The sequence below is a fragment of the Leptinotarsa decemlineata genome, unplaced genomic scaffold, assembly GCF_025532065.1.
Source record: "Leptinotarsa decemlineata unplaced genomic scaffold, Ldec_3_MD MMD2_tig00078346_RagTag_RagTag, whole genome shotgun sequence".
NCBI lineage: Eukaryota > Metazoa > Arthropoda > Insecta > Coleoptera > Chrysomelidae > Leptinotarsa > Leptinotarsa decemlineata.
Window position 1 is genome coordinate 5,202,114 of NW_027412724.1, and position 26,504 is coordinate 5,228,617.

General features: G+C 38.1%; 2 protein-coding genes across 7 annotated transcripts in view; one reads left to right on the plus strand and one right to left on the minus strand.

Moving 5' to 3' along the window:
- The window catches only part of LOC111513418 (protein GUCD1), an 83,914-nt gene that overhangs the window by 13,730 nt on the left and 43,680 nt on the right, over nucleotides 1–26,504 (minus strand). For 3 of the 6 annotated variants that reach the window (XM_074185607.1, XM_074185609.1, XM_074185608.1), the window contains exon 1: nucleotides 10,615–10,950. The exons of 1 other annotated variant lie outside the window; for it this stretch is intronic. In XM_074185607.1, coding sequence (XP_074041708.1) covers nucleotides 10,615–10,642 — 28 coding nt within the window. In that variant the 5' untranslated portion in view covers nucleotides 10,643–10,950. Of the gene's footprint in view, nucleotides 1–10,614; nucleotides 10,951–17,028; nucleotides 17,151–17,247; nucleotides 17,392–26,504 lie in introns of those variants that run through there. 2 more of the 6 variants (XM_074185605.1, XM_074185606.1) reach the window with 2 other exon arrangements.
- LOC141487007 (uncharacterized) lies at nucleotides 2,164–5,719 on the plus strand. Its single transcript, XM_074185699.1, has 2 exons — nucleotides 2,164–2,203; nucleotides 4,553–5,719. The coding sequence occupies exons 1-2, from the start codon at nucleotides 2,164–2,166 to the stop codon at nucleotides 5,251–5,253; spliced, it is 741 nt and encodes a 246-aa protein (XP_074041800.1). The 3' UTR covers nucleotides 5,254–5,719.

The window sequence follows — 26,504 nt, forward strand, 5'->3', positions numbered from 1 at the left end:
TTTAACTGGACTATTTTAAGAAATAGAAACTTGTTGTGTTTTTTGCTTAGTATAATGGATACTCCTCCTTTGAGCGTTTTGAAATATTATTTTTGAACTTTTAATTTTAATGACTAATTGGACATTTCATTGGTTTATATTACGCAGTTACTTTTCAGTTCGGCCTTTATTACACTTTAGCAGATTTTATCGTGATTTAGCGGTATTCTCCAGATTGTGGGAAGTTATAACCCAAAGACTCTTGATGTATGAAGACACATATACATGGTTGCTAAATACTACAAGTACTCTTTAGTTTTACATATAGAAAAGGAACTCTGCCAATATAGTTGAAAATGTATTTTCTTTCAAAAAAATTGACGAACATCGTTGATGTGATAAAAAGCAGTTGAGTTATATAGCACATTTCCTGTTTTAATCATTGTATTGTGCACTAGTTTTCACAAAAACATCTAAAACTGACGGATGCGCTAAATGAATTGAATGACTTATACTTTAACAGCTAATATAATTTGGGTATTATAGATTCATTGGCAAAATGAATATCTGAAAACTAACTTTTATCATAAATCCGTCATAAATAATTGCAAAGTCGTAGACAAGTTAATCAGTGCGAAACTTATATCAGTTAAAATAACTATAAAACCATGACCAGCGATATGAGACTGAAAAAATCAAGTATTCTTTAATTGACACTATCTGGGTCGCAAAATTGCCAAAGAACTTTATTACAATCAACACTTTTCATACTGTGTCGAATATTATTCCACATAGTGATATATATATATATATATATATATATATATATATATATATATATATATATATATATATATATATATATATATATATAAAAATCTAGAAAGGTTAATGCAGTCAAGTCAAGTTAATGCAGTCAAGTCCATGAAAATCAAGTACTTTCTTGGTTTTTCTCATTTTGTCTTCAATCGAGGACCGCCTGCCCGGTACTGACGATGCCCAATAGGCTGAAACAGCTGTATACCGGTGGCTCTTAAATTTAAATCAATATGGGAATGATCATATTGATTTAAATGATTCTATATCATAACTCAATGATATAGAACAAGTCAGTGTAATATGATATAAATAAACTTATAAAAAAGAAAAAATTATGTATATATAGGATATGAACAGTTATGTAAAATTATATATTAAAACTTATAACTAGGTAAAATTATAATATATTAACATCCCTAGATGACAATCTCAATTCTTCAGTTATATTGATAAGTCATTTATAAACTCTTCAATGGAGTAGGCTTTATCAATCAGAAAGTTTTTTAGGAACGGTTTAAATTTTCTTAGTGACATTTTTCTAACATGATTTGGCAATTTGTTAAATAGCCTGACACCCATGAAAATTGGACTTGATTCTGATCTAGCCAGTCTATTTGGTATTTCTAACAATGTTGAATTTCTTGTGCCGTAATTATTTTTGTTTAAGAAGGTAAAAGGTCGCTGATCCGATTTTACAAAAATTAACAGCTGGTACATATAAATGCATGGGAGAGTTAATATTCTTAAAACTTTGAATAGATATCTGCAGCTAGTACGTCTATTTACACTCTGAATGTTTCTGACAGCTCTCTTCTGTAAAATAAATACCCTTTGTGCCTCACGTGATAGGCCCCAAGCTACTATACTATATGAGATTGTTGAGTGTAATTGGGCATGATAGTACATGAATACCACCGACTTATCTATAATTTTACTGAGTTGATAGATACAGTAACACTATGAGACCCTGAAACTGAAGAAAATAGAAATTCTTGACTTGGCCCGGAATCGAACACGAACCGTTTGATTAATAGAGCGATGCCAAACCAAACCAAAACTCTTTATTTTCCGTTCACATTCTACAAGAACAAAAAATATATTTACATATATACAATACAACCATTCTCCACATACTGGAGCAGGGTTAGGGAAAGGAAGGGGATCAGATAAGGGGGGATACTGATAGGAGGATGACTGCTTTGCTGAGCCCAACAGGATGACAAAAGAAATGCCGCCACACGGTTCCACTGGTGTTAACGGGTATAGCTCCGTCTATGACATCCCCCTTCCTGCCGAAGCTCACGCTAGAGATTTCCTTTTGGTACGATTTCGATATTGCTGAATCTCATTCTAAGCCAATAACAGATGTCCGGAACCTCCTGGAAAAAGTTCGTGGAAAAACCAGGTAAGAATAGTTCTGCTATCACGCTATTGCGTGAATTATCTTATCCAATTTCTCCATGAACTGAGCGCGTTCGTGTTGGCACCGTTCATAAAGATATCCAATGGATATTAAATCAGTCCGTGTTTACGGGGCTGATTATTATAACTCCTAATAGCCTTGACGTCCCTCGTCAGCGGACTTTTCGGCAGAAAGAACTTGAAATTTTTCTGAGACCCTGATATATTCAGTGACTGTCTCCACTCCAGCCAGATCTAACAGATCGACCAATTAAATGTATCTGTCACTATTCGTGCAAATACGGAGCACCTCATCCTACATCCTTTCGAGTTTCTGTAAGGGAAATCTCTCGAGGCGGCAGAATACAGGACAGACGTACAACATAGCTGGTCTTATTACCTGTTTGTAAATACGCAACTTGTCAACATTGAGCTTAGAGTTCCGCGCAATGAGAAGATACGTGCGTTTCATCGCTGCAGCCGCTCATTGGATAGCAAGACTCAAGTGTTCCTGTAAGTTCAGGCGCCTATCCAGGATAACTCCTAGATACCGTGCGCTTTTCTACTAATCAACGCTCACGCCTTTGATTCACAACTTCCGGAAAATCTTTTCATTAGTAAATTTCTCCTAAAAGTTGACGAGCTTAGTTTTCGATATGTTCATCTCAATTTTGTTCCTGTCAAAGTACGGCACGATCATCTTGTCGAGGTGGATCTGTAGTTGCTGCTTAGTCACCTCGCTCGAGAACGAAGACTTATAATTGTGGTATCGTTCGCATAGATACCCACATTCGTTTTCAAGAACATGGAAAAATCGTACGTGTACAATAAATACAGGTGCGGTAATAGGCAGGACCTCTGCGGGCCACCTGCTTTAATCGGATAATGTGCAGATGTGGTTAGGTCCACAGGTCCACTATTATACAAAAAGTTTGGTTGGTCAGGTAGGATTCAAGAATCCTAATCACAAATAGACGCATGCCTGCCGACCACATTTTGGCGACAAACCCTTCTGTCCACACCTTGTCGAAGGCTTTTTTTATATCCAACAGGACCATTACTGTTTTCTTCTCCTGATGGTAAGATTCCTTTATCCCGTGAACAACTGAGATCAGTTGAGAGGTCATATTCCGACCTCGTCGGATCTCGAATTGCTCCTCTGGGACAAGTTTTACCCTCCTCTCTAGGCGAAGAGGTCTACTCACCAATACTTTATCGACGATCATCGCGACCACACTGAGGAGCGAGATCAGGCGATAACTATCAGTCAGGTGTCTAGCTTTATCGGCCTTGTGGATGGACACCACCTCCGCACACTTTAGACAACTTGGTGTTTAATTATTGTGTTGACAATATGTAACAATTGTAGAAGACCCTTTCGAGGAAGATTGCGGAGTAGAACCGCCTTGATTCCATCAGGCCCTGAGGCTTTATTTTTTCATAAAATAACAGCATCTACTAGTGAAATATCCACTTCGAAATAAAAGGAAAGTCAGTGGAAAATCAACGTACCTGCAATCAATATAGCTAATTGCAGTACTGTTAATAATATACATGTTTACAGTCATAACTAGCTAAATTATGATATTGTAATTACCTGCCCCCAATGACAAGAAAGGACAAAAGTGTTATAAGGCTACTCAGAATAGGCCACTCCCGACTCACCCATGGTTACCTGATGTCTTCACAAAATCCCCCTACTTGTGAATTTTGTGGTAATGCAAGACTCACAATTGAGCACAAACTTTTAAATTGCATACACTACAGCCCAACTCGACGCAAACACAAAATCAGTGGAACTCGCAAAGACATTCTCGGCCTACCTAACTAACTCAGTGTCGTGATACAGTTCCTCAAGGACTGTCGACTGTTTCATTTAATCTGATTTTTATGTTTTGTATTGTTACAAAATCCCTAACGCCGCAGCTGACTACAGTCACCCAATTCGACGAAGGGACCTCTACCTGAGCATGACGTCACACGCGCGTTGCCTCCCTAGGCGGTAACTGGAAAAATCTCGAAAAGAATTCGAACGTCGATCCTGAGAGCGAAACATCACGATGGATATGGAATTTCTAGAAATTCTAGATGCATCGATCTTACTATAAAAGAGCGAGTTCCTTCGGCAAGATTATTAGTAAGAGAGTGTTCGAAGTCTCAAGCAAGCGAGTATTCTAAGTGAATTATAAATCAGTGCAGTAGTTGTGTATTAAGTAAATAAAAGTTGTCTAAGTATTATTAATGTTGTTGTTTTAAAAACGAACCCCAAGTAAATATCGTAACAGTGGTGTCAGAAGTGGGATTTTACTGATAAATAAAAACAATAAATTGACGTTTTTGTGAAAATTATAAGGCATTTATGGTGAATACGAGAAGTACATCGTACGATGTACAATTTATTCAAAACCAATTTGCGGATGCGAAAGACGACAACAGGAGGAAAGAGAAGTCGAGGAAAAGCGACGACAGGAGGAAAGAGAAGTCGAGGAAAAGCGACGACAGGAGGAAAGAGAAGTCGAGGAAAAGCGACGACAGGAGGAAAGAGAAGTCGAGGAAAAGCGACGACAGGAGGAAAGAGAAGTCGAGGAAAAGCGACGACAGGAGGAAAAAGAAGTCGAGGAAAAGCGACGACAGGAAGATGAAAAACGTCGGCAGGAGGAAAAAGAATTAGAAAAGAAAGAACGAGAAGAGGCGCTCAAGAAAATTCTCGAAGAACAGAGAAAAGAGCGAAAAGATCTCCAGAACATTCTAGAAAAACAAAAGAATGAATTAGAACAAATAGAAAAACAACGGAAAGCAGATTTCCAGAATGTTCGAGAACACCAAGAAAAGTTCTTCCAGCATATGCTTCATAAAACCGAAATACGAATGGAAGAACTAAAAGAAAATCTAAAAGGAGAACTGAAGGAAAGCGTCATGAAAATCGACGACGAGGTTAAAAGAGAAGTGCATACAGTACGAGAGGAGATAATAGGACTAGAAATCCAAAGAACTTTGCGATTGACAAACTTCAAGAGGAGTAGCGACGCCTTGGTACGTTCGTTAGAAGTATAGGCGGCCTTCAACACTTCTAGACCGAAAGTGCGGGCAGTATCTATAGAAGAACCCGAACAACGATCCGGCACAGCGACTGGTTCAATCGAGAAGGTTCTAGAGGAAATCAAATTAATGATAAGTGGAATCAGCACTCAGAAGAAGAGGACGTGCTATAGGTGCGGAAAGCCCGGACATCTCATTAAAGATTGCAGAGTGAGAATGTCACCAAGATCCAACTCACCTGCGAGGGTGTCGTCACGTACACAATCACCTGTGAGGACAAGGTCATTCAGCGAGTCCTCAAATTGGCGGCAGGAAAACTTAGAATTAGCCAGCATATCGGGGCGCATGCTGGCTAACAATAACAGAACCCCCACGATCATTCAAGTTAACAGGCTAAAACGAACAACCGACAGCCTAACCATATCAGGAAAATTGAATAAAATGGACGTGATATGCACCATAGACACCGGTGCTGCAGTTTCCTTGGTACACAGCGACATCCTTCGACCTGAAAGCGTGAAGCCTACTTGTTCCAATTTCGTGCTTCGAACAGTCACTGGTGAATACGCACCTATTCGAGGAGAAGCTGAAATAACACTGATTCTTGGGCGACTCACCATTACTGATAGTGTACGTTGCAGACATAGAAGATGAATTCATACTAGGAATGGATTTGATCAGTCAGTACGGCTTTTCATTCGACAACGAAGAGAAGATTATGAAGTTTGGAGGAGAAGAATTTGTCCTTACCACTCCAGCAGAAAGGACAATACCTGTGAAACTGCGCTTAGTGAATACTGCGCAAATTCCTGGTTTTTCGGAGAAAGTAGTTTACGCTATCGCTGATGAAGACCCCGGGTGCTCTGTTGGAATAGTCCAGTCATGTGATGACTGGACTTGGTAAAAACGAAACAAACCATCCCTGTGAGAGTTGCCAATGTGTATCCTGAAGCAGTAACCGTTAAAGAAGGTGATGTTATAGGAACCTGTGAACCAGTTACATGAGTGGCGAACTGTGATTCAAACGACCACCAGGAAATAAAGGCAGCCTCTAAAAGTGTTATGATAACTCTTGAAAAATCACTTAAACACTTATCAGGAGAAGAACTTAAAGCTGACAAAAACTTCATCAAGAACGAAAGTGATATATTTGATTCGACAACATTCGGAAGAACTAACTTGGTTAAACACAGAATTGATACTGGCCAAGCCCACCCGATTCGACAACCCCCAAGGAGAGTTCCGTTTGCCAAGCAGCAAGAGGTGGAAGAGCTTGTTGGCAAGATGATGAGAGACGGTGTGATTGAGGAATCGTCGAGCCCTTGGTCCACACCTGTTGTATTGGTCTCCGAGAATCTGTGTAGATTACAGGAAATTGAACGATGTTACTAAGAAAGATAGCTACCCTTTACCAAGAATAGACAACACATTAACAACTTTGGCAGGTTCACGTTGATTCTCAACAATAGACCTGAAGAGTGGATATTGGCAAGTGGGCATACATGAGGACGATAAGGAGAAGACTGCATTTTCGACTGGGAGCGGACTTTACCAGTTCACCGTTATGCCGTTTGGATTGTGCAATGCTCCAGCCACATTCGAAAGACTGATGGAGCTGGTCCTGCGAGGGCTTACTTGGAAAACTTGCCTCGTATACCTCGGCGACGGTTTGGTCAAGGGAAAGACATTTGAAGAACATCTGTATAATTTGCGAGAAGTCTTTCAACGATTCAGGAATGCCAACCTCAAACTGAATCTTCAGAAATGCTCACTGTTCCAGAAAGAAGTGGATTTTCTAGGTCACAGAGTGTCATCAGACGGCATCCAAACAAACGAAAGAAAGATACAGGCAATCAGAGACTGCCGAGACCTAAAAACATGAAGTGAGGAGCTTCCTAGGTCTCTGCACCTATTATCGTCGGTTCGTGGAAGGATTTGCAGATATTGCGGCACCTCTTCATAAGTTGACAGAAGACCGAGTCAAATTCGTCTGGCCCAACGAAAGTGAACGAGCATTTGGGAAACTGAAAGTTGATCTATGTTCCAGCACCATTTTAAGTTTCCCACGTCGACGAGGCCTGTTCATCCTGGACACAGATGCCAGTAATAATAGTATAGGAGCCGTACTGTCACAAGAACAGGACGGACAGGAAAAAGTAATTGAGTTCTTCAGCAAAGTACTGACCAAGCCAGAAAGGAATTATTGCGTAACCAGAAAGGGACTACTGGCAATTATCAAGGCTGTAGATCACTTCCACAAATATCTGTATGGAAGAGAGTTCCTTATCAGAACAGATCATGCAGCTCTGAAGTTGTTACTCGAAATGAAAACTTCTGAAGGACAAGTAGCAAGGAGGATTGAGAAGCTGAACCACTATCACTTCAAGATAAAACATCGACCAGGACGACTGCATAATAACGCAGATGCCTTGTCCAGAAGACCTTGTTCGGATGTTTGTAAACACTGTGAGCGAATTGAACGACGCGAAGGAATCAACCAAGTGAGAGTGATGGCAGACGATAATTGGACCACAGCAAAAATGAGACAAGATCAAGAGGGTGATCCAAACGTTGCAGAATTTTTGAAATGGAAGGAAAGTGGAGCAGACAGACCCACCAGGAAGGAAATCTCTGATCGATCACCAACGTTCAAGGCATTGTGGGCACAATGGGATTCCTTGATGGTTGAGAATGGTCTACTGAAGAGGGCTTGGGAATCGGCCAATGGCAAGAAAGTGATTTCCCAACTGGTGATGCCTATGTCAAGAATAAGTAGCGTCTTGGAAGAGATCCATGGTGGTAAATCGGGAGGACATCTAGGAGTTAACAAGACCTTGGATAAAATACGACAAAGGTTTTACTGGGTCCAGTGTCGAGAAGATATAGAGCGATGGTGCCGAAGATGCCCAAGATGGGAAGCCAGAACAGGTCCTAGAACAAGATCCAGAGGTGAGATTAAACAATACAACGTTGGTGCTCCCTTCGAACGGATCGCCATCGATGTAGCCGGACCATTTCCGATGACGAATGATGGCAACAAATACATCCTAGTTGCCATGGACTACTTCAGTAAATGGGTTGAAGCTTACGCCTTGCCTAATCAAGAAGCATCCACAGTTGCAAGAGCTTTGGTGGATAAAATGTTTGCAAGGTTTGGTGTGCCAATGGAGTTACATTCCGATCAAGGAAGAAATTTTGAGTCGAATTTATTCAAGAAAGTCTGTGAATTGATGGGAATTAGCAAGACCAGAACAACTGCCCTCCACCCACAGTCTGATGGCATGGTCGAGAGGTTCAACGGGACTATGGAAGAACATCTTTCAAAAGTAGTAGTAGAGCATCAAAAAGAGTGGGATCGACATCTTCAACTATTCTTGATGGCCTACCGAGCAGCCGTGCACGATTCCACAAAGCTCACCCCAGCCAGTATCATATTCGGAAGAGATCTTCGCTTGTCCTATGACTTGGTGTTCGGATCACCAATTGCTGAAAATAAAGAGGTGCAAGATTACGCAGACGAACTGCGAAATAGCTTGACAAGGATCCACGAAATTGCTAAAAGAAAATTAAAGATGACTAGTGACAGGATGAAGGCTCGATACGATCTCAAGGCAAATACTGGTGGATTCAAAGAAAGAGATCGAGTGTGGCTGTACAACCCTCGTCGTAGAAAAGGAATTTCCCTCAAATTAACACCATCTTGGGAAGAATCCTACACGATAGTAAAGAGAATAAATGACGTGGTGTATAGGATTCAACGTAGCCCCAGAGCAAAAATGAAGGTCGTTCACCTAGAAAGACTCAAACGATACAATGGGGACAACGACATATTGTTTGATCGGGACGATCAAATTTGAGGGGGAGATAATGTTACAAAATCCCTAACGCCGCAGCTGACTATAGTCACCCAATTCGACGAAGGGACCTCTACCTGAGCATGACGTCACACGCGCGTTGCCTCCCTAGGCGGTAACTGGAAAAATCTCGAAAAGAATTCGAACGTCGATCCTGAGAGCGAAACATCACGATGGATATGGAATTTCTAGAAATTCTAGATGCATCGATCTTACTATAAAAGAGCGAGTTCCTTCGGCAAGATTATTAGTAAGAGAGTGTTCGAAGTCTCAAGCAAGCGAGTATTCTAAGTGAATTATAATCAGTGCAGTAGTTGTGTATTAAGTAAATAAAAGTTGTCTAAATATTATTAGTGTTGTTGTTTTAAAAACGAACCCCAAGTAAATATCGTAACAGTATTATTATGTACCTACATGTATCACAGATCCCGCGTCAGTGGCCATTAGATGCCGAGACACGTTAATATTAATAAAAAAAACTTATTTTACACTTGTGTGAATAAGGCACTCGCTATTGCCCTCCACGAGGAGCACTGTGCAGTTACCTTGACTTGAACCTGTCAATGATGAAGGTGATGGGACTATTTTAACTTTCTCAAATTGGTCTACTGCGCCCAAGGGAAGCAAAGACCATTAAAAACAGAAGAAGACATTTCCAGATAAAGTTGGCAGAACAACCGTTAGCAACTATTTCAATTTTTTTTTATTTTTGAGCACTACTTCATAACCTTTGATTTCGTTTTTATATGAGCGCACGCCTATGGTAAAAAAACGAAATTGGCTCCGCACTTCGTTTTGAGGTCACCGAGAACTTTGTGAATTTATGAATGAAAGTAGTGGGAGTGGACTTACTGGTTGATTTTTACTATGGTTTTGTAGCGAAGGAATGAATCAAACGGCAGAACTTTCTGCATACACCAAAATGATCACCACACTTTTTTTTAAAAGAGAGTTTGCCCAAATGACTTGAAATTATCAGGAAATAATCTGATAAAAATGAAATAGTTTTTCTCTACATATTTAGATGTATGATAATTTTTGTCAGAGGCTATTATAATCGTTTACAGATATTTTCTGAAATCACAATTCAGTTACCCTTAACTTTTTTTATTTTAACTGAAGTACGCCTTAACACCATTGAAGTTACTGCAAAGTAGTTACTTGTTTCCATGTTTTTTTGTTGAAATATCTGTTTTTGTAATTTATCGTTCGCAGTAGGTAGAATCACCCACAGTGAACTTATGTGTCGTCTTTCGGGTCAGGTAGTTATGAATTATTGTTCCTGACAAAAGTTGCCTATAATCAATTTAATAAGAAAATAAACATATGGGAAATAAACATATATACAAATACCTATTCCCCAGTAATATGAATTCCGCTCAAAACAAATATTTGTGAAATAAGCACGTTTTGCAATTAATCACATGTCTATAAATATACAAACTCATGTCAGTTAAGCATACATAATTTCAACTACTTTTTATACCCCTTTGCAATTTAAATGTAATTATATTTTACATACCAGGTCCTAGAGCAATTTTCCTTGTCATTGTTAACAGAAAATTACATGTTTCATTCAAATTCACTCCACATAACAACTGGAAATGCTATTACACTCTTTTCGGTAACAACTCCTAATAAGCGTAAAAATCAACTAACGAGGCTTTGTATGAACACTTGCGAGATGATGATTATTTAAATATACTTCGAGCAGATTGAACTGGAGCAGGTTCCCGAAACAGATAAGGTTTATCCGTTTGATTGTTTTATTTCAGATAAGAATAAAATGTGTCAGCCACCAGCAATGTGGTTTTATCTTTATATTGTGTATGCATGCCTGCGCTACAGAGTAGAAACTGAGGCATGAACTAAGGAAACTGATAATGAATTTAGCTTTTGAATTTTGTAACGATGTAACGATCAGTCAAATCGATCAACGTGCAAAGATCACCAAACGAATAAAAATAATTCATGAAACAGATAGACAGGTCAACAAGATAACAGGTTTGAAATGACCTGATTTAGTGAACAAGAAGGTTGGTTTGAAGGTGATTGACAATGTTCCATGATGAATTTCATTAGTTCGAAATTCCATTGTCTAATAATATATAAACTGATTGAAATCACTAAAAAAAACAATACAAATTAAAAGGAATAGATGAAAGTTACAATTATATTAAGAAAAAAACCCTGAAATACAAACACAGTGAAATAAAATACAAGTGAAAATGAAAACAATTAAACAAGAAAAATTAAAAAATAAGATTAAACCAAGTTACTTAACTTGTATTTTATTTCACTGTAATTTTATTTCAGGGTTTTTTGCTTAATATAATTGTCACTTTCATCTATCCTTTAAACAAAAAATAAAAAATAAAATAAGAGATTCCAAACCAAGTTACTTCACTACGTTTCGAGTGTTAGTATCCACAATCGAAACGTCGTGAAGTAACTTGGTTTGATCTTTTTTTTTATTTTTTTTTTGTTTAATTGTTTTATTTTTCACTTATATTTTATTTCACTGTAATTTTATTTCAGGATTTTTTTGCTTAATATAATTATCACTTTCATCTATCCTTTTTAATTATTATTTTGTATTGGTTCTTTTGGATTTTAAGTCATTACATATTATATTAGACAATGGAAGTCCGAACCAACAAGTAAACAAATAAACATATTACAAAAATCTGAATTATATTTGTATCACCTCTGCATAACAAAGGTATGAATTATTGAAAAATGAATTTCAATGCCAAAAACTATATAGCTGGATTTTTCATTTACGTACGATGGATATTCATTGCGTATCGTCTGACCGTGCCCGCGTTGATCATAAGTTCCCAAAAGTTAAAATTTTTGCGTGTTGTTTTCCTTTGTACGAGTATTCATTTCTTATCTTCAAAAAATGGTGTTTTTATACTCTTAAGGTGGCCCTAACCTAAACGATCAATCTGCTTGATCAAACGATTGAGTCAGTCGATTGACGCGCGCTTCAATCAACTGCAATCAGCCCTTCAATCTTTTGATCAAAACCTTCTTCTCACCAGAAATGGGACTAGTGCACACTTGTTGTTCGTTCGCTGGTGGTTCATTTCGGTGATTTTTGCTTTCAATAGCTTCACAGTTGAATCAGATTTCAGCACTTTCAACACACTCACGATTTTGTCTAATGATGCAGTTTTCTTGTTTCTGTTGTGATAGTCCTTGCTCTTCACTTTCCATAATTCCGGTCAATCGCGATATATTTCAATCAACACGTTAATGAATTCCCGCTCAGAATATTCGGGAAGTTCTATTTCCGTAGCAGACGCTAGTGACTGACGCAATGCTTCACGAAAATTGCCCTACACAGTCAACCCCCTCCTTCAACCGCTTGAGTCATTCAAAATTTCTATCAATCACCATCAAGCTTCGCTCGGTTCCTACACGGTCAATCACGCTTGAGTCAATCGATTGACTCAAGCTTTTGATCAAAATGATTGAACGTCTAGGGCCTCCTTTACATTTCAAATAATGATAATTTTTCCTATTATCTTTCTTATCTTACCTATACGAATATTTCAATCCTAATATTTTTTCTGTCACCGTTTCAGAGGTTTCTGTTATCGCTTCCATGCTTGAAAGCGGTACCACAGACATTTGAAAATGCCAGCCACTTGTGCCGGTGAAACGCAATGAATAAATTTTAACAAACGACAGCCTAAAAATCCGAAACTATAAACGGTTTCAGAAGATGTCTGCAAAAGCCTAAATTTCTACGATTAAAACTACATTCGAGAATACATACAGAATATTGTTAATTTGTCGATATTTTTAACGTGCTTTCATGAGAATGGGTTCGTCTGACTCACACTGTTTTATTATTGCTTTCTTGTCACTTTACAAAAAAGAAAATACAATTTTTTAATAATTATTCAACTTTTTTCCTCCTTATTTGACGAATGTCTCACAGTATCTCAAGAGACAACGAATGGCACCAACGGCCTTCTACATTTGATTATTCAGGATGGTAGCCTGTTGGGTTGACGTGGGTGGTTTGCTCCACTAACGCAATAGACCGCTGTGTGAATCGGTGGTTCGAACCGCAAGGCTGGACGATCGATTTTCACTTCCTATCGTCCAACCCGTGTTAGGACTCACAGGTTAAAAGATGAGACCTCGTTAGTCCTTACCTCGCACAAGTTTCGACTTTTGAGAGTTGTACTTTCCAGGGGGGCGAGAGCTGGTTAACAAATTTTTGACAGATTTAGCTCTTTTCACAATTGTGAAATTCAAGAAGAGGGACCACTATGATCAGAACCACTATCTTGCTTCGAGCCGAAAACTCCATAAAAAATATCTTTTTTACTTCGATGGTCGAGCACAAGTATAACCCTTCGTCCAGGCAGCACATTAACATAGTTGGAATACCGAAGATGGTATCATACGAAACTCATCTCATATTCTGCTATATGGTGCTAGGATTTTGCACTCTTCAACGTTAGTGTTGGCGTTGAAGAAATAACATACCATCGGTTTAGCCTTAAGTACCTAATCTGGGAAAACCACCGATTATGATAAAACTTGGAACGTTTGATAGAAAGATTTACATGAGTGATATTCAAGGTCAAAATCATTGTGTAGCACTGGTTTTTTTCAAATTGGATATCAGGATCAGAATAAACAATTGTAGTTACAACTTTCTGTTGTGTTTTTGTTTTATCGTGCTTAGTTTTTGAGGAAAAAATGAAAAGTTATTATCTGTACGAAAAAATGATCTAAAAATGCCTTCACTTTTCTTCTCAAATTTTACTCCTACCATTACTGCTATCAAACGTACCAAGTTAGATTATAATCGGCGGAATAACTTCTGCACATTTAATTCAAAACCACTGTTTAATTACAGCTTCAACATCCTGTTATTAAATAAAAAAAAACGATTTAGGACATATGTTTATATGACCATGCTTGCATAAAATATGACAAAGAATCATAGGCCTGAATCATAGTTACACCCTGTATACCTAATCTGAGCACATCGTTCTGTGCCAAAATAGTATATGATGACACAAGGTTTGACACAGTTTCGCCAGTCTGTCATATGATATTTTGTGGTCGATTGTAATTTTTCAAATCGAGCCATTGTGGAGATTGTGGAAAATTGATAAGCTATATTTTCAAATCATTACAAAAATTTTCAAAACATTTATCCTCAGTGTGCTGTCGTCAGCAAAGCAATACATTGGATTCTTGGTTTTTCCAATAAGTCGTTGATTTACAATAAAAAGAGGGTTGGAGACAATATGGATCCCTGGGGAACACCACCTCATGCCAAACACGGTCGAAGGCCTTAGAAATATCAAGCGCAACAGCTCTTAACTAATAGCAAAGCGACCGGTCTATACTTATTTGGAAGAGTTTTCTTGCCCTTTCTGGGAACAGGCTGAACGCGACCAATCTTCCAATACGAAGGAAAAACCTTTTCTTGTAAGACAGGTTGAAAAGTCTGCAAAATACTGATGAGGGGTCATTTGCCCACCTTTTAAGTACGATGACGGGCACTTCATCAGGACCAGATGCCTTGTTGATATTGAGCTGTTTCAAAATTCGCCTGACTAGACGCTATCGAAAATTAATTTCCGGCATTGTGAATTCTAGTGTTGGAATAATGGGTGGTGCCTTTTCCAGAAAATCGACTGTGGAGTGGGTCGCAAATTGTTCAGCTAGTAGATTTTCTTTTTGTATGCCTGTGGTTGCAATTAAACCATCCGCTTGTGTTAGTGGTGGAATTGTGGATTTTGTAAAGTTGTGATTAACAGCTTTAGCTACCGATCAGAAGGATCTAGACCCGTCGGGATTGGCAAACACTTCATTTCTAATTATCTGGTTGTGAAGTTCTTTGCTTTCATTTATCTTAAGTTTGCAGCTGTTGCGAGCATTAACAAACCTATTTCGGTTTTCGTCACTGTGATTTTTGCGCCACTGACGATAGGCGAGATTTTTGGAGGCAACAGCTTGCTCGCATTTTTTTGTTAAACCAAGGTTTGCCGTTAGAAGGTCATTTCATTGAAAAAGGAATATGTGTATCCATGGATGATAGAATAACTTCCGTGACTTTGGAAGCGCAAGTTGATGGATCTTTAGAGCTGAAACAAACATCTAGACAGGGAAAATTTCGGAAATGGTCTTGAAGATCCTCCCATTCAACTGATCTGTAATGCCAAACTTTGCGCGGTTTAGATTGTTCCCCAACATTTATCGGTAATTCACTCAACACTGAAATGAGTTTGTGGTCAGAAGATTCCAATGGAGACCTTACGGTGACTGTGTAAATTTCTGGATTGGTTGTTGAGTATAGATCCAGAAGACTATCATATTCTCCATCAAGGTCAGGAATCCTGATTGGCTCATTTATAATCAGAGTAAGTCCTCTGCTTATTGCAAAAGCCTCAGCTTGGCGACCTTGTTCGTCGTTGATATTTGAAAATTTAAGCCATTCTATATTGTGGAAATCACCGAATATGAAAATTTCAGCACTGGAATGATTGATTTGCAGAAAGTCAATGGTGATTTGCAAGTGAAGAGTATAGTTCTCTATATTGTGTATCGGTAGGTGGTCGATAAACTCAACATATGAATTTGATGATCTTCTGTGATATTATTTTGAGTCACATTTCATCAAAGTTTTGGGATTCCAGCATTTCCTCTCGTTGACAAGAGATATCGCTTCTGATAAAAAGGGATATTCCAAAGTTATGTCTGAATCAGTAGTGGAAATCATAGCCGGGATATAGAAAAAAATCCAAAAAAGAAGTTTGTTTTAATGATAGAAGGTATGGAATATCGAATATCAATTGAAAATACTAGTTTAAAATTGCATAAGCAATAAAGCCTCTCCCAAAATGTAAGCTTGCTAAAGAGTTCAAAAAATTAAGGAGACTAATATAATAAAGAAATTAACAAGATTTTCAAATGAGAAATAAAGATTATACAGACAGCTGGCTGCACTTGAGACACTGATGATATCGATACTGGTCTGGGAATCACGGGAAAAACTGAGGAAACCGGAGGTCAGCAATAGATAACTGGATGATACGACACTCAGATGTCATAGACAATGACAAAGCTGATGAGTCTACTAAAGATGGATCATCTTCCCCATATTCTGGTCCCGAATCAACTGTGGGACAGCAAATTCTAAGGGTTATGAAATTGGTCAATAAGAAATGAAAAAAGTACTAGGAATATACATTTCGAAATACACTAGGTATGAAAAAAATCTGAATAATTGATTCAACTGAGCAGAATATTTACAGGGCTACTCACCGGATATTGTATAATTAGAGGTCATCTTAAATAGGTCTGCACTCGGAGACTTTAGCTGAAAAAATGTTACAGAGGGACAGAGACCACTTGTTATATTTTATGCAAATGGATCACAGGAAGCAAGCAATTTATGGAAAACCCAAATTATGACCAGAAAAATATAATATGAATGGAAACATACAACGAAAGACATTTACAAACTAGAACAGGGAACAATATGGAATGGTTAGCATAGAAAGATGGGATGGAAAACGCAATAACACCATGAAGCTGAAGTATTTTTTGAAGACTTTGAAAACAAGTTAGATGGCTCCCAAGAAGCCTCTGGAATACAAGAAGAAGCAAGTATTGCATGGCTGTTAAGAACTCAGGTTTAAAAATTATTTTGGGCCCGCAGACTAAAAAGAAAATTAACAAAGGAAAACTTTTTGATCGAAATAAAAAAGATGGCTTTTCAACACAATCGATAAAAATGAAATCTTCTGACACTGATTCTTTTTTAAAACTAAGCACTTCTATCCGATTTTCTTAAAATCACTGATCATTCGATAATGAAATGGAAAACAATCAAAACACTTAGTTTTTTACTAAGTAACTGTTGAAAATTCATTTGACTGAATCAAATATTCACCTTTTCCTCTCGTTAGTTCAGTTTGTTGTTGACCCATGCTCTATTGATTTATACACTGAGTACAAAAACAAAACGAAGGAAATATAATGAAACACTTATTATTTGCCCCATTAACGTTTGAAACAACCAGAAACTGAATACTTAATTAGAACTAACGAATTATTTCGCGGTCGAATACAAATATCGATACAAATGAATTAGGCATGAAAACACACTTACCATTGTTTGAGATTGCTTTATTTTCACTGCTGGTCATATCGACAACTCATTATTAATAAAAACCTGGCGGTAAACACATTTGTTGTTTCCCTCACATTGAGTAACACGCTGCCACTCTTAAACTTGACCATGAGATCAAAAAGAATCAGTGTTTGGGAGGTTGGCCGACCTTGACATATTTTGAATGGGAGATAATTTCTGAAACTTGAAAACTTGTTTCTAGTGTAATTATATGTTTGTTCATGATACTGTATTACCCTGAGAGGTCGGTAAATATATAAAAATATAATAGGTACAATCGAAGATACGTCTGAAAAATCTAGGTATACTGTAAATGCAACTATAAATGCACTGACAACACTCATTCATCTCTGTTTCTCTGTACTGGTAAGTCATAGGAAGCTTAAATTTGGTATATAGGTGCTTCTTAGGTCTTAGATGCGCACTAAGAATGGATTTTCAAATATTCCAACTGGGGCGCGTTTACATATGAAAATTACCTTTTCATTACTGCATTGTTTTTCCATGTAATAGAAAAAGAATTTTTAAAGAATCCAACTGGGGCGCCCCCCCCGAGGATAAAAGGGGCATGTTTACATATAAAAATTACCTTTTCATCACTGTTTCTCCGTACCGCTACATTTTCGGAGACTGAAATGTTGCATGTAGGTTTGTTTTATATTGTAGATTTCCAATGAGAAGGGATTTTTCAATATTCCAACTGGGGCGCCAGCCGCAAGAGAAGAAGGCGCGTCTATGAAATAAAATTATTTTTTCATCACTGTTTCTCCATGCCCTTAAATTTCCAGTGGGTGAATTTACATTTAGTAGCAGCATTGCAACCGTGCGGAGCCGGATGCAATGCAACTTTTGTTAACATAGCATTACTCAGTAAAACGTACTAGAGCGAATTCTTTTCCTAATCTGGGTGACCGAACTAATTTTGTTTTCAATACTCATTTTGAGAAAAATGAACATTTTTCGACAACAACATTATTTCAAACAACAATTTCAACTTTGAATGATAGTAGTACGGGCTTCCTTTGCCTGAAAAAAAACAGATCTGAAACCTACAGAGTAGTTGTTTACAGCTGATTCTCGGCCTCCCCCCACCACTATGACGTATTAATTGCTTTTTTTATTGGTTGTTGTTTGGTGAAGTCAAGGTGATGTGACCTTGAAGGGTGTGGTGTATGGATCGTTCAGAATTTTTTTCCCGGTTCTAATCCTCCCCCCACCAATATGATGTGTTATTTGCTTTTTTTGTTGTGCAGTGAAGTCAAGGCGTTGTGACCTTGAAGTGTCTAGTGCATGGATCGTTCAGATTTTTTTTTCATATGAGATTTTGTGTGTTTATGTGTGTGTGTGTGTGTAGGAGAATGCACGGTACAGGGTTTCATCATGTGCTTGTTTGTCTATGTACAAACATACGTCTGCATACTTCGAAGATCCTCCAAGTAATAAATGCTCCATCGGTGTTAGGGCACCAAGTTAGTAGTGGAGTGACGTCACAGCAATAACCGTTCAACGGCTAGAGAGCGACATGTTCACTCCACGACGTGTGGCAGAGTAATGCGTATTCATCGGTCTGCCCTCACCTCTCCCGAAGCGATGAAGGTTGTGATGTAACGCATTGCTCTAGCCCCGCTATCGATGGTGACACCACGGCAGCCGAGGACCGTCTGCCTAACGTCTACCCTCTCCGGGACCGCAACGACCACTGCTTGCTCGTATATCGACATCTGTTATCGCATTCATTTGGGAGGTAATCTTGGCGCATGTAGTTGAGAAGTGGGGTTGGCTATGACGTCTTGACGGGTCCTATCAGAGTGTATTTAAGAAGCGTACGAGTGTTGGCTATGTCAGTTTACATCAAGTGAGTTAGTGAGAACTATTATAAAAAATGTATTCCTGTGACTGTGGTAAATCTTTCACTCGTAGTGATAATCTTCGTCGGCATCAGCTCCAGAGTTGCCAAGGAGGGCCTGCAGTGAAACGGGTGAGAGTGGATAATGCAACACCTATGTATACGTGCAATTGTTGTAATGTGACAATTCCTATGACCCAAGTGAATTCTCACCGAAGAACCATGAGTCATAAAAATAATGCATGTGTTCAATTGTCTGACGGTGTTCAAATTATAACGAATGCATTCAATTGCCGCATTGCTACATACAGGGTGGAGAGTTCGATTGTAACCAGTGACTATATGTCATTTTTCAATGAGATTAGGCAGAAGGTCATTGAATTACTGGAATCAGCCATCAGGATCCATAAAAGCATCAAGGTGAATATGGAAGTTTTTGGGAATTATATTCTTCAGACTGATGATTCGAGGGACACGAAGTCATTTAATTCCCAAAATAAAATAGTGGACCAATCTTCAGATTTGAATGCTGTTTTTGATGGATTCCGTGATGTAATTGTGGCTCAAACGACTGAGTTCCAGGATCGTGACTCAGGTATTTATTTTTTAAAAATTTCAATAAGATTGAATAGTAATTTTTTTTTTATAATTCAGGTTGGACTTGTGAAAAAATATTGTTTCTCGAGGTCAACATTAATAAATACAGTCCACTGGAAGGACGTTCATATGTGAAGCTGCCTCAATGTATTCAATAGAAGAAAGCTGTTGTGAATGTTCGTAATGAAGATCAATATTGTTTTGCTTGGGCTATAACATCAGCATTATATCCTGCAGATAGTCGAGTGTCCGAACTTACGTCATATCCACATTTTTCCACTGTTTTAGATGTCACAGGTATGGATTTTCCGGTTAAAGTTAATAATAAGAGTATTGAAATATTCGAAGATAGGAATGATATTTCAATTAATGTTTACGGTTTAGAGAGTACATTTGAGAAGGGTAAAATGAAGTATGAAGTGATTGGTCCATTGCGATACTCACAGAGAAGACTCCGGAGACATGTCAATTTGTTGTTTATAACTGATGACTCCGGTAATGGTCACTATTGTTGGATCAAAGATCTTTCAAGATTAGTTTCTAATCAACTATCAGCTCATAGACAGAAAAAATATTTTTGTGACGGATGTTTGATATATTTTTCTGATGAGAGATTGCTTTTACGTCATAATATGTATGATTGTAATCACATTAGTACCACAACACCAACTACTAATTTAAAGATCAATAAATATGGTAGAATGGTTGCGGAAAATAAACTAATGTTTGAAAACTTTGAGAGGCAAATGAGGGTGCCATTTGTAGTGTATGCTGATTTTGAATCAGTGCTTAAACCGATTCATGTGAATGAGCCAAATCCTGGAAGTTCATACACGATTAAAACATTCAAACATGCCCCATATTCATTTGCTTATTTGATAAAGTGTTCATATAATGATGATTTGTCAAAATTTGTTACATATAGGGGTGTAGATGCAGCTCAGAAATTTGTGAGTAGCACTGAAGATGATTTGAAAGAGATACATGAAAATCATCTCAGAAACCCTAAACCAATGGATACACAAACTGTCGAAGAAGAAGAACAGTTTGCTGCAGCCAGAACTTGTGGTATATGTAATAAAGCATTTACTGATGGTGAAGTCAAAGTAAGAGATCATTGTCATGTCACAGGAAAGAAAAGATCACATGCCGCTCACTCGAAATGTAATTTAAATTTCAAAATACCAAACTTCATACCTATCATTTTTCATAATTTAAGTGGTTATGATTGTCATTTATTCATAAAAGAATTGTATAGGAATAAAGAGAAAGTTGATGTTATCCCGCAAACTAAAGAGAAATATATATCTTTCACGAAGCATCTCTTTACACACAGCTATACCGATAAAGATGGTGTGGTTAGGAAGAATTATCTCAAAATGAGATTTATCGATAGTTATAAATTTATGACTAATTCGTTGGAGAAGTTGGGTGCAAACTTGACCTCCGATCAATGTTTGGAGATGCACAAACATTTCCCACAAATTGAGAAATTCAATTTGATGAGACAGAAAGGTGTATTTCCATATAGTTTTGTTGATGACATTGACAAATTGAATTATCCGACAAAAAATCAGTTTTATGACACACTCAATTGTGAACATATATCGGAAACTGATTATGATAGGGCTAGAAATGTTTGGAATTTATTCGAGTGTCAGAATTTGGGGGAATACTCTGATTTGTATTTGAAGTCGGATGTATTGCTACTATGTGATATTTTTGAAAACTTCCGCACCACAAGTTTAGAGATATATAACTTAGATCCGGCACAATATTACACTGCACCTGGATTATCATGGGATGCCATGTTGAAGTTCACTAATGTTGAATTGGAATTACTAACTGACATTGATATGATTCACTTTTTTCAAAAAGGTATACGAGGTGGAATTAGTCAATGTAGCGAGAGGAAACATATAGCAAATAATAGATTTTTACCCAATTATAATCCCAATGAACCTTCCACATTCATTACATATTTAGATGCAACAAATCTATACGGTCACAGTATGTCACAACCTCTACCAACAAGTGAATTTACATGGTTGACACCAAATGAAATTCTTAATCTTGATGTGATGGATGTGAGTACTGATAGTCCGTATGGGTATGTATTTGAAGTGGACATTCATTATCCACAAGCGTTGCATGATAAACATTCTGACCTTCCATTTTTAGTCGAAAAAATAATACCACCTCGTACACAATCGAAAATTCCCAAATTAATTCCAAATTTGAATGATAAAAGAAAATATATTGTTCATTATAGGAATCTACAGCAAGCTGTCAAAAATGGATTGATTGTAATGAATACACATAGAGTATTGAAATTCAAACAATCATGCTGGATGAAACTCTATATAGATCTTAATACTGAAATGCGTAATAGGTCTAACAACAAATCTGTTGAAGATTTCTATAAACTAATGAATAATGCGGTGTATGGAAAGACAATGGAGAATGTAGATAATCGAATTGATGTTAGACTCGTTACACATTGGGAAAATATAAAGAAAAATATAGGTGCCAGCACTCTCATAGCCAAACCAAATTTCAAAAATTGTTCAATTTTCACTGATAATTTCGTTGCCATTCAATTGGGTAGAGTGAAGGTTCATTACGATAAACCATTATATTTGGGATTTTCCATATTAGAATTATCTAAAACAGTCATGTATGACTTTTTCTATGGATGCATCAAACAACACTTTGATGAAAATGTCTCTTTACTTTACACAGATACCGACTCGCTCATTCTTAAAGTAAACACAGAAAATTTTTATGAATTCATAAAAACTAACATAAGTAGATTTGATACATCCGATTACAGTATAGTTAACCAATTCAATATTCCAGTAACAAGTTCAGTCTTGGGTAACTTCAAAGATGAATTTCCAAATGATCCAATCATGAGTTTTTATGGTACAGGTGCTAAAGCATATTATGTGAAATCTGTTGATGGTGAATTTAAGAAAGCCAAAGGGGTTAAACGATCTGTAATAAAGAATGAATTGACATGCGAAGATTATCAAAAAATCGTCGAACAAGGTGGTATGATATTCAGAAAGATGAATTCATTTAGAAGCGTGTTACATGATATGTATACTGAATTGAAAAATAAAGTTGCATTATCATATCACGACGATAAACGATTTATCATTCCGAATACTACCCACACTCTTCCTTGGGGTCATAATGATATTGAATTTTATGAAAACGATCCAAATGAGAACATTCGTTGGATAAGTAATATTATTCAACAATCACAATCTCAGGAGACTCCATTGGATCAATTGATTAATTTATTATCTGCCGAGATCAATGATTGAAATATCATTCAATATCTTCAAAACCGGAAAATTCAATATTGATATTTATGTAGCCATTTATAATTAATAATATATGATAGAAGTAATGTGATATTAATGTATTATGTATGTATGTATATGTATTACTGTAATGAATATAAAATGATTAAAATTTTATTTGTATTATTTCTATTTCCCTAATCAATTACTGCAATATATAGTATAATGTAGATGACAGAAATATTAGTTTGAAGAGAATCATCGTAGAGTGCACAATGTCTAAAACAATCGATAAGTTTGGTAGAAAAAGAAAATGGGGTGGTAATGTCATTCGAGGTCCTCCTGGGAATGGTTTTAAATTAACAAAAGATGGTCATTATGACATGCAAAGGAAAATATTGAAAAATACAAGTGAACCAATTGACAAGAGTGATTGTGTAACTGTATCATATCTTGAGGGGGAAATTAATGGAGCAAAGGAAGTTATACTTCTAGCCCTACAAGCTGCAATACAATCCACAATAGGCAATATTGCTCGGGACGCCCGGCAAGCATTTGACGATAAAATTGCAGAGGCTCGGATAACTTTCACTCGTAAATTTGACAAACTAACAAGTGATGTAGACATAAAAATGTCTGACATAACAGCGTCTACAAATAAAAAATTTGATGCTATGTCAAACATAACAGGGACTACAATGAAAAAGTATGATGTACTGGAACAGAGAGTTGAAGTATTGGAGAAAAACCATAAAGAAGTTTTGGAGAGAAACTATAAAGTCAGGCCATCATCATCAGGTGGACTGGGATATCCAGGACTGAACATTAATCCAAATCATAGAATAATACAACCAAAACCAAAACCAACTGATGATGTATTAATGGAACCAACATGGTGAATGTATTCTCTCGTTAGGTTAGGTTAATAGTTACGTTAGGTTAGCTGCATACTTACGTTAGGTTAGGTGTTAGGTTAGTATTCCCTCGTTAGGTTAGGTTAGGTTAGGTTAGGTTAGGTTAATAGTTACTGTAGGTTAGGTAAGATTAGTACTTACGGTAGGTTAGCGTACCAGGTTAGGTTACGTTAATACATACGTTAGGTTAGGTGCATATTATGTTAGGAACGCGCGCGCGAAGCGGGCGCAGATGTCTCTCCAGATGTCCCGCCTACCGGGGCCAGAGGCCCCACCCACCTGGGCGGAGCCCAGGCAGTGGGCGTGGCCCGTCAGGGCCACGATCCCCCCCCCCCGTCGCCACCAACTTTTCGGATACCCCGCCCCTTCCCGAAGCCCCGCCCCCTTTCCGAAGCCCCGCCCCTCCCCTCCCCGAAGCCCCGCCCCCGACTCCCAACATTTGCGCATGTACACCCCTACCCTCAACGCGCATGTGCGCTCCCACCATTTTCCCACCACTCACGCATCGAAGTCGATACCCTCCGGAGAGCACTCTACAACATTCAGTTCGAGAAGTCATCTCATCGAGAGCAGTCCACTCCACTTCAAAGCAGTAGCTTCCAACGACTAACTTGACATTTGAGTAAGTAAATTAAGAATGTTATTTTTTTATATCAACTAACTTTGTATTATTTCTTCTTTTTCAGAATGGCAACCAATACACAGGAGGTGAATAATGCTGTGGCGTCTATTCTGCCGGTGTCCGCTGACCAGGAGGAGGCAGCATCTTCGAGAGCGGTGACGGGTGACCAGGCAACCACTTCGCGTTCGCGAGTTAGGTGCAGATCTTCTAGCCCTGACTTATTCGAGGAGGAGGAGGAAGTCAGGGCTGTGAAGAAGGTTTGCCAACGACCTGCAGCAAGGGTTGGTCCTATTTCAAAGTACCGAGCTACTTGCAATAGGACTAATCCTTATGCAGGTAGTTTTTCGACCTCTCGTAAGAGGGCCTCCACACCAGCAGCAGCACCAGCAGCAGTGGAAACTCCGAGGATTCCTTCCCCGGAGTTGGTGATATTGTCCCCGTTGGTGGTGCGACTACCACCGCTGCCAGCGACACCGGCGGATCCTGAGGTGTTGGTGCCACAGCCTATCGAAGAGGTTAGTGAAAAGTTGAGTGTTTTTCTGCAGAGATGTAAGGAAGCAGAACGAGCTTCCCGATCTAGCGAGGCCGCGTTGGTTACCATGAAGCGACAAATGGCTGAAATGGATAACCGACGGAGGGAAATCCAAAAGGAAATGGCCGAAATAGATCGGAATTATGCATCTCTGCAGGAAAGGTGTAAAGCAGAGACCTCTTCGATAGAGCTGTACAAAAAAGTAGTGACAGTTATGGACACTCTTTTTGTAGATAAAGTGTAAATATAAGATTAGTTTTAGGTTAGTTAGGAATATTTAATTATGGTAGTTTTAAGTTTATATTTGTTAAGTTTATATTGAATAAAGGAAAAGGAAGTGAAATAAAGGGTGTACACTGTTTTTTGGTTTGGTACACATTGAACAATGCGATGGTTGGAGCATTTTTCTTCACTTCCTCTTATTATTATTATTATTTTTTTATTTCAATTCCAAGTTCTAGACAAATACCTCACATCAATTTTTGTGTTCTCTAATCACTTGTAAATAATTTCATGTGAAGAAAATTTAAAAAATAAAAAAATAGACATGTTTCATAGTGAAATCGACAAGTATATTTCATTTGTATTTTATCCATTCAAGTATCTCTTTCATTGAATATGTCTTATGTCACTTTGCAATTTACCCCTACTCATTGAATATGTCTTATGTCACACTGCAATTTACCCCTACTCAATGTCCCACTCCTCTCCCACTCCCTCTCGAAAGTATAAAAGTAGAAATCATCTGATGAAACATTCAGTTGATCAGCTAGCATCGAGATGGAACCCGATTCAACCTCCGAACCCTATAGCTGCCCGGATCAGGGGTACAACTTCAATTACTGGGATAACAGCCAGGTACCGCTAGTCTCTTCTACCACGGAACCCCACAGTCCGCCATATGAATACCGGGATCACGACATCAGGATGCAAGTTCAACATGTCACTGGCAGTGACGAAGGACACTTGGACGATTCGGAATATCCAGATCCTGACGGATGGTGGGACCCTGCTTATGATGACATTGTCCCAATGAGCAGCGACGACGACGATGATGACGACGACGACTCTGGCGATGATGCTGATGACGAGCTTGACGTTAGACGTCCTCCACCATCCCCTATCCTCATCGAGGATAGTCCTCCGCCATCCCCAATCCTGATCGATGATGATGTCCTCAATTCCGATGATGACATATAATCATCTACTCGTCCATCATTTCCTTTCCTTTCCTTCCACGGAGTACACACTTTTTGGTTGGTGTACACGAGGCACTGCGAGGCTGGGGCAGTGTCTTCCTCCCTTCCTCTCCCTTCCTCCCCCTCTTATTAGTTTTTTTTCCATAATAATCACTAAGAATTTCTCCTAATAATCGCTCAGAGTTTCATTCTTGATGTTTTCGAATCTCAAACAC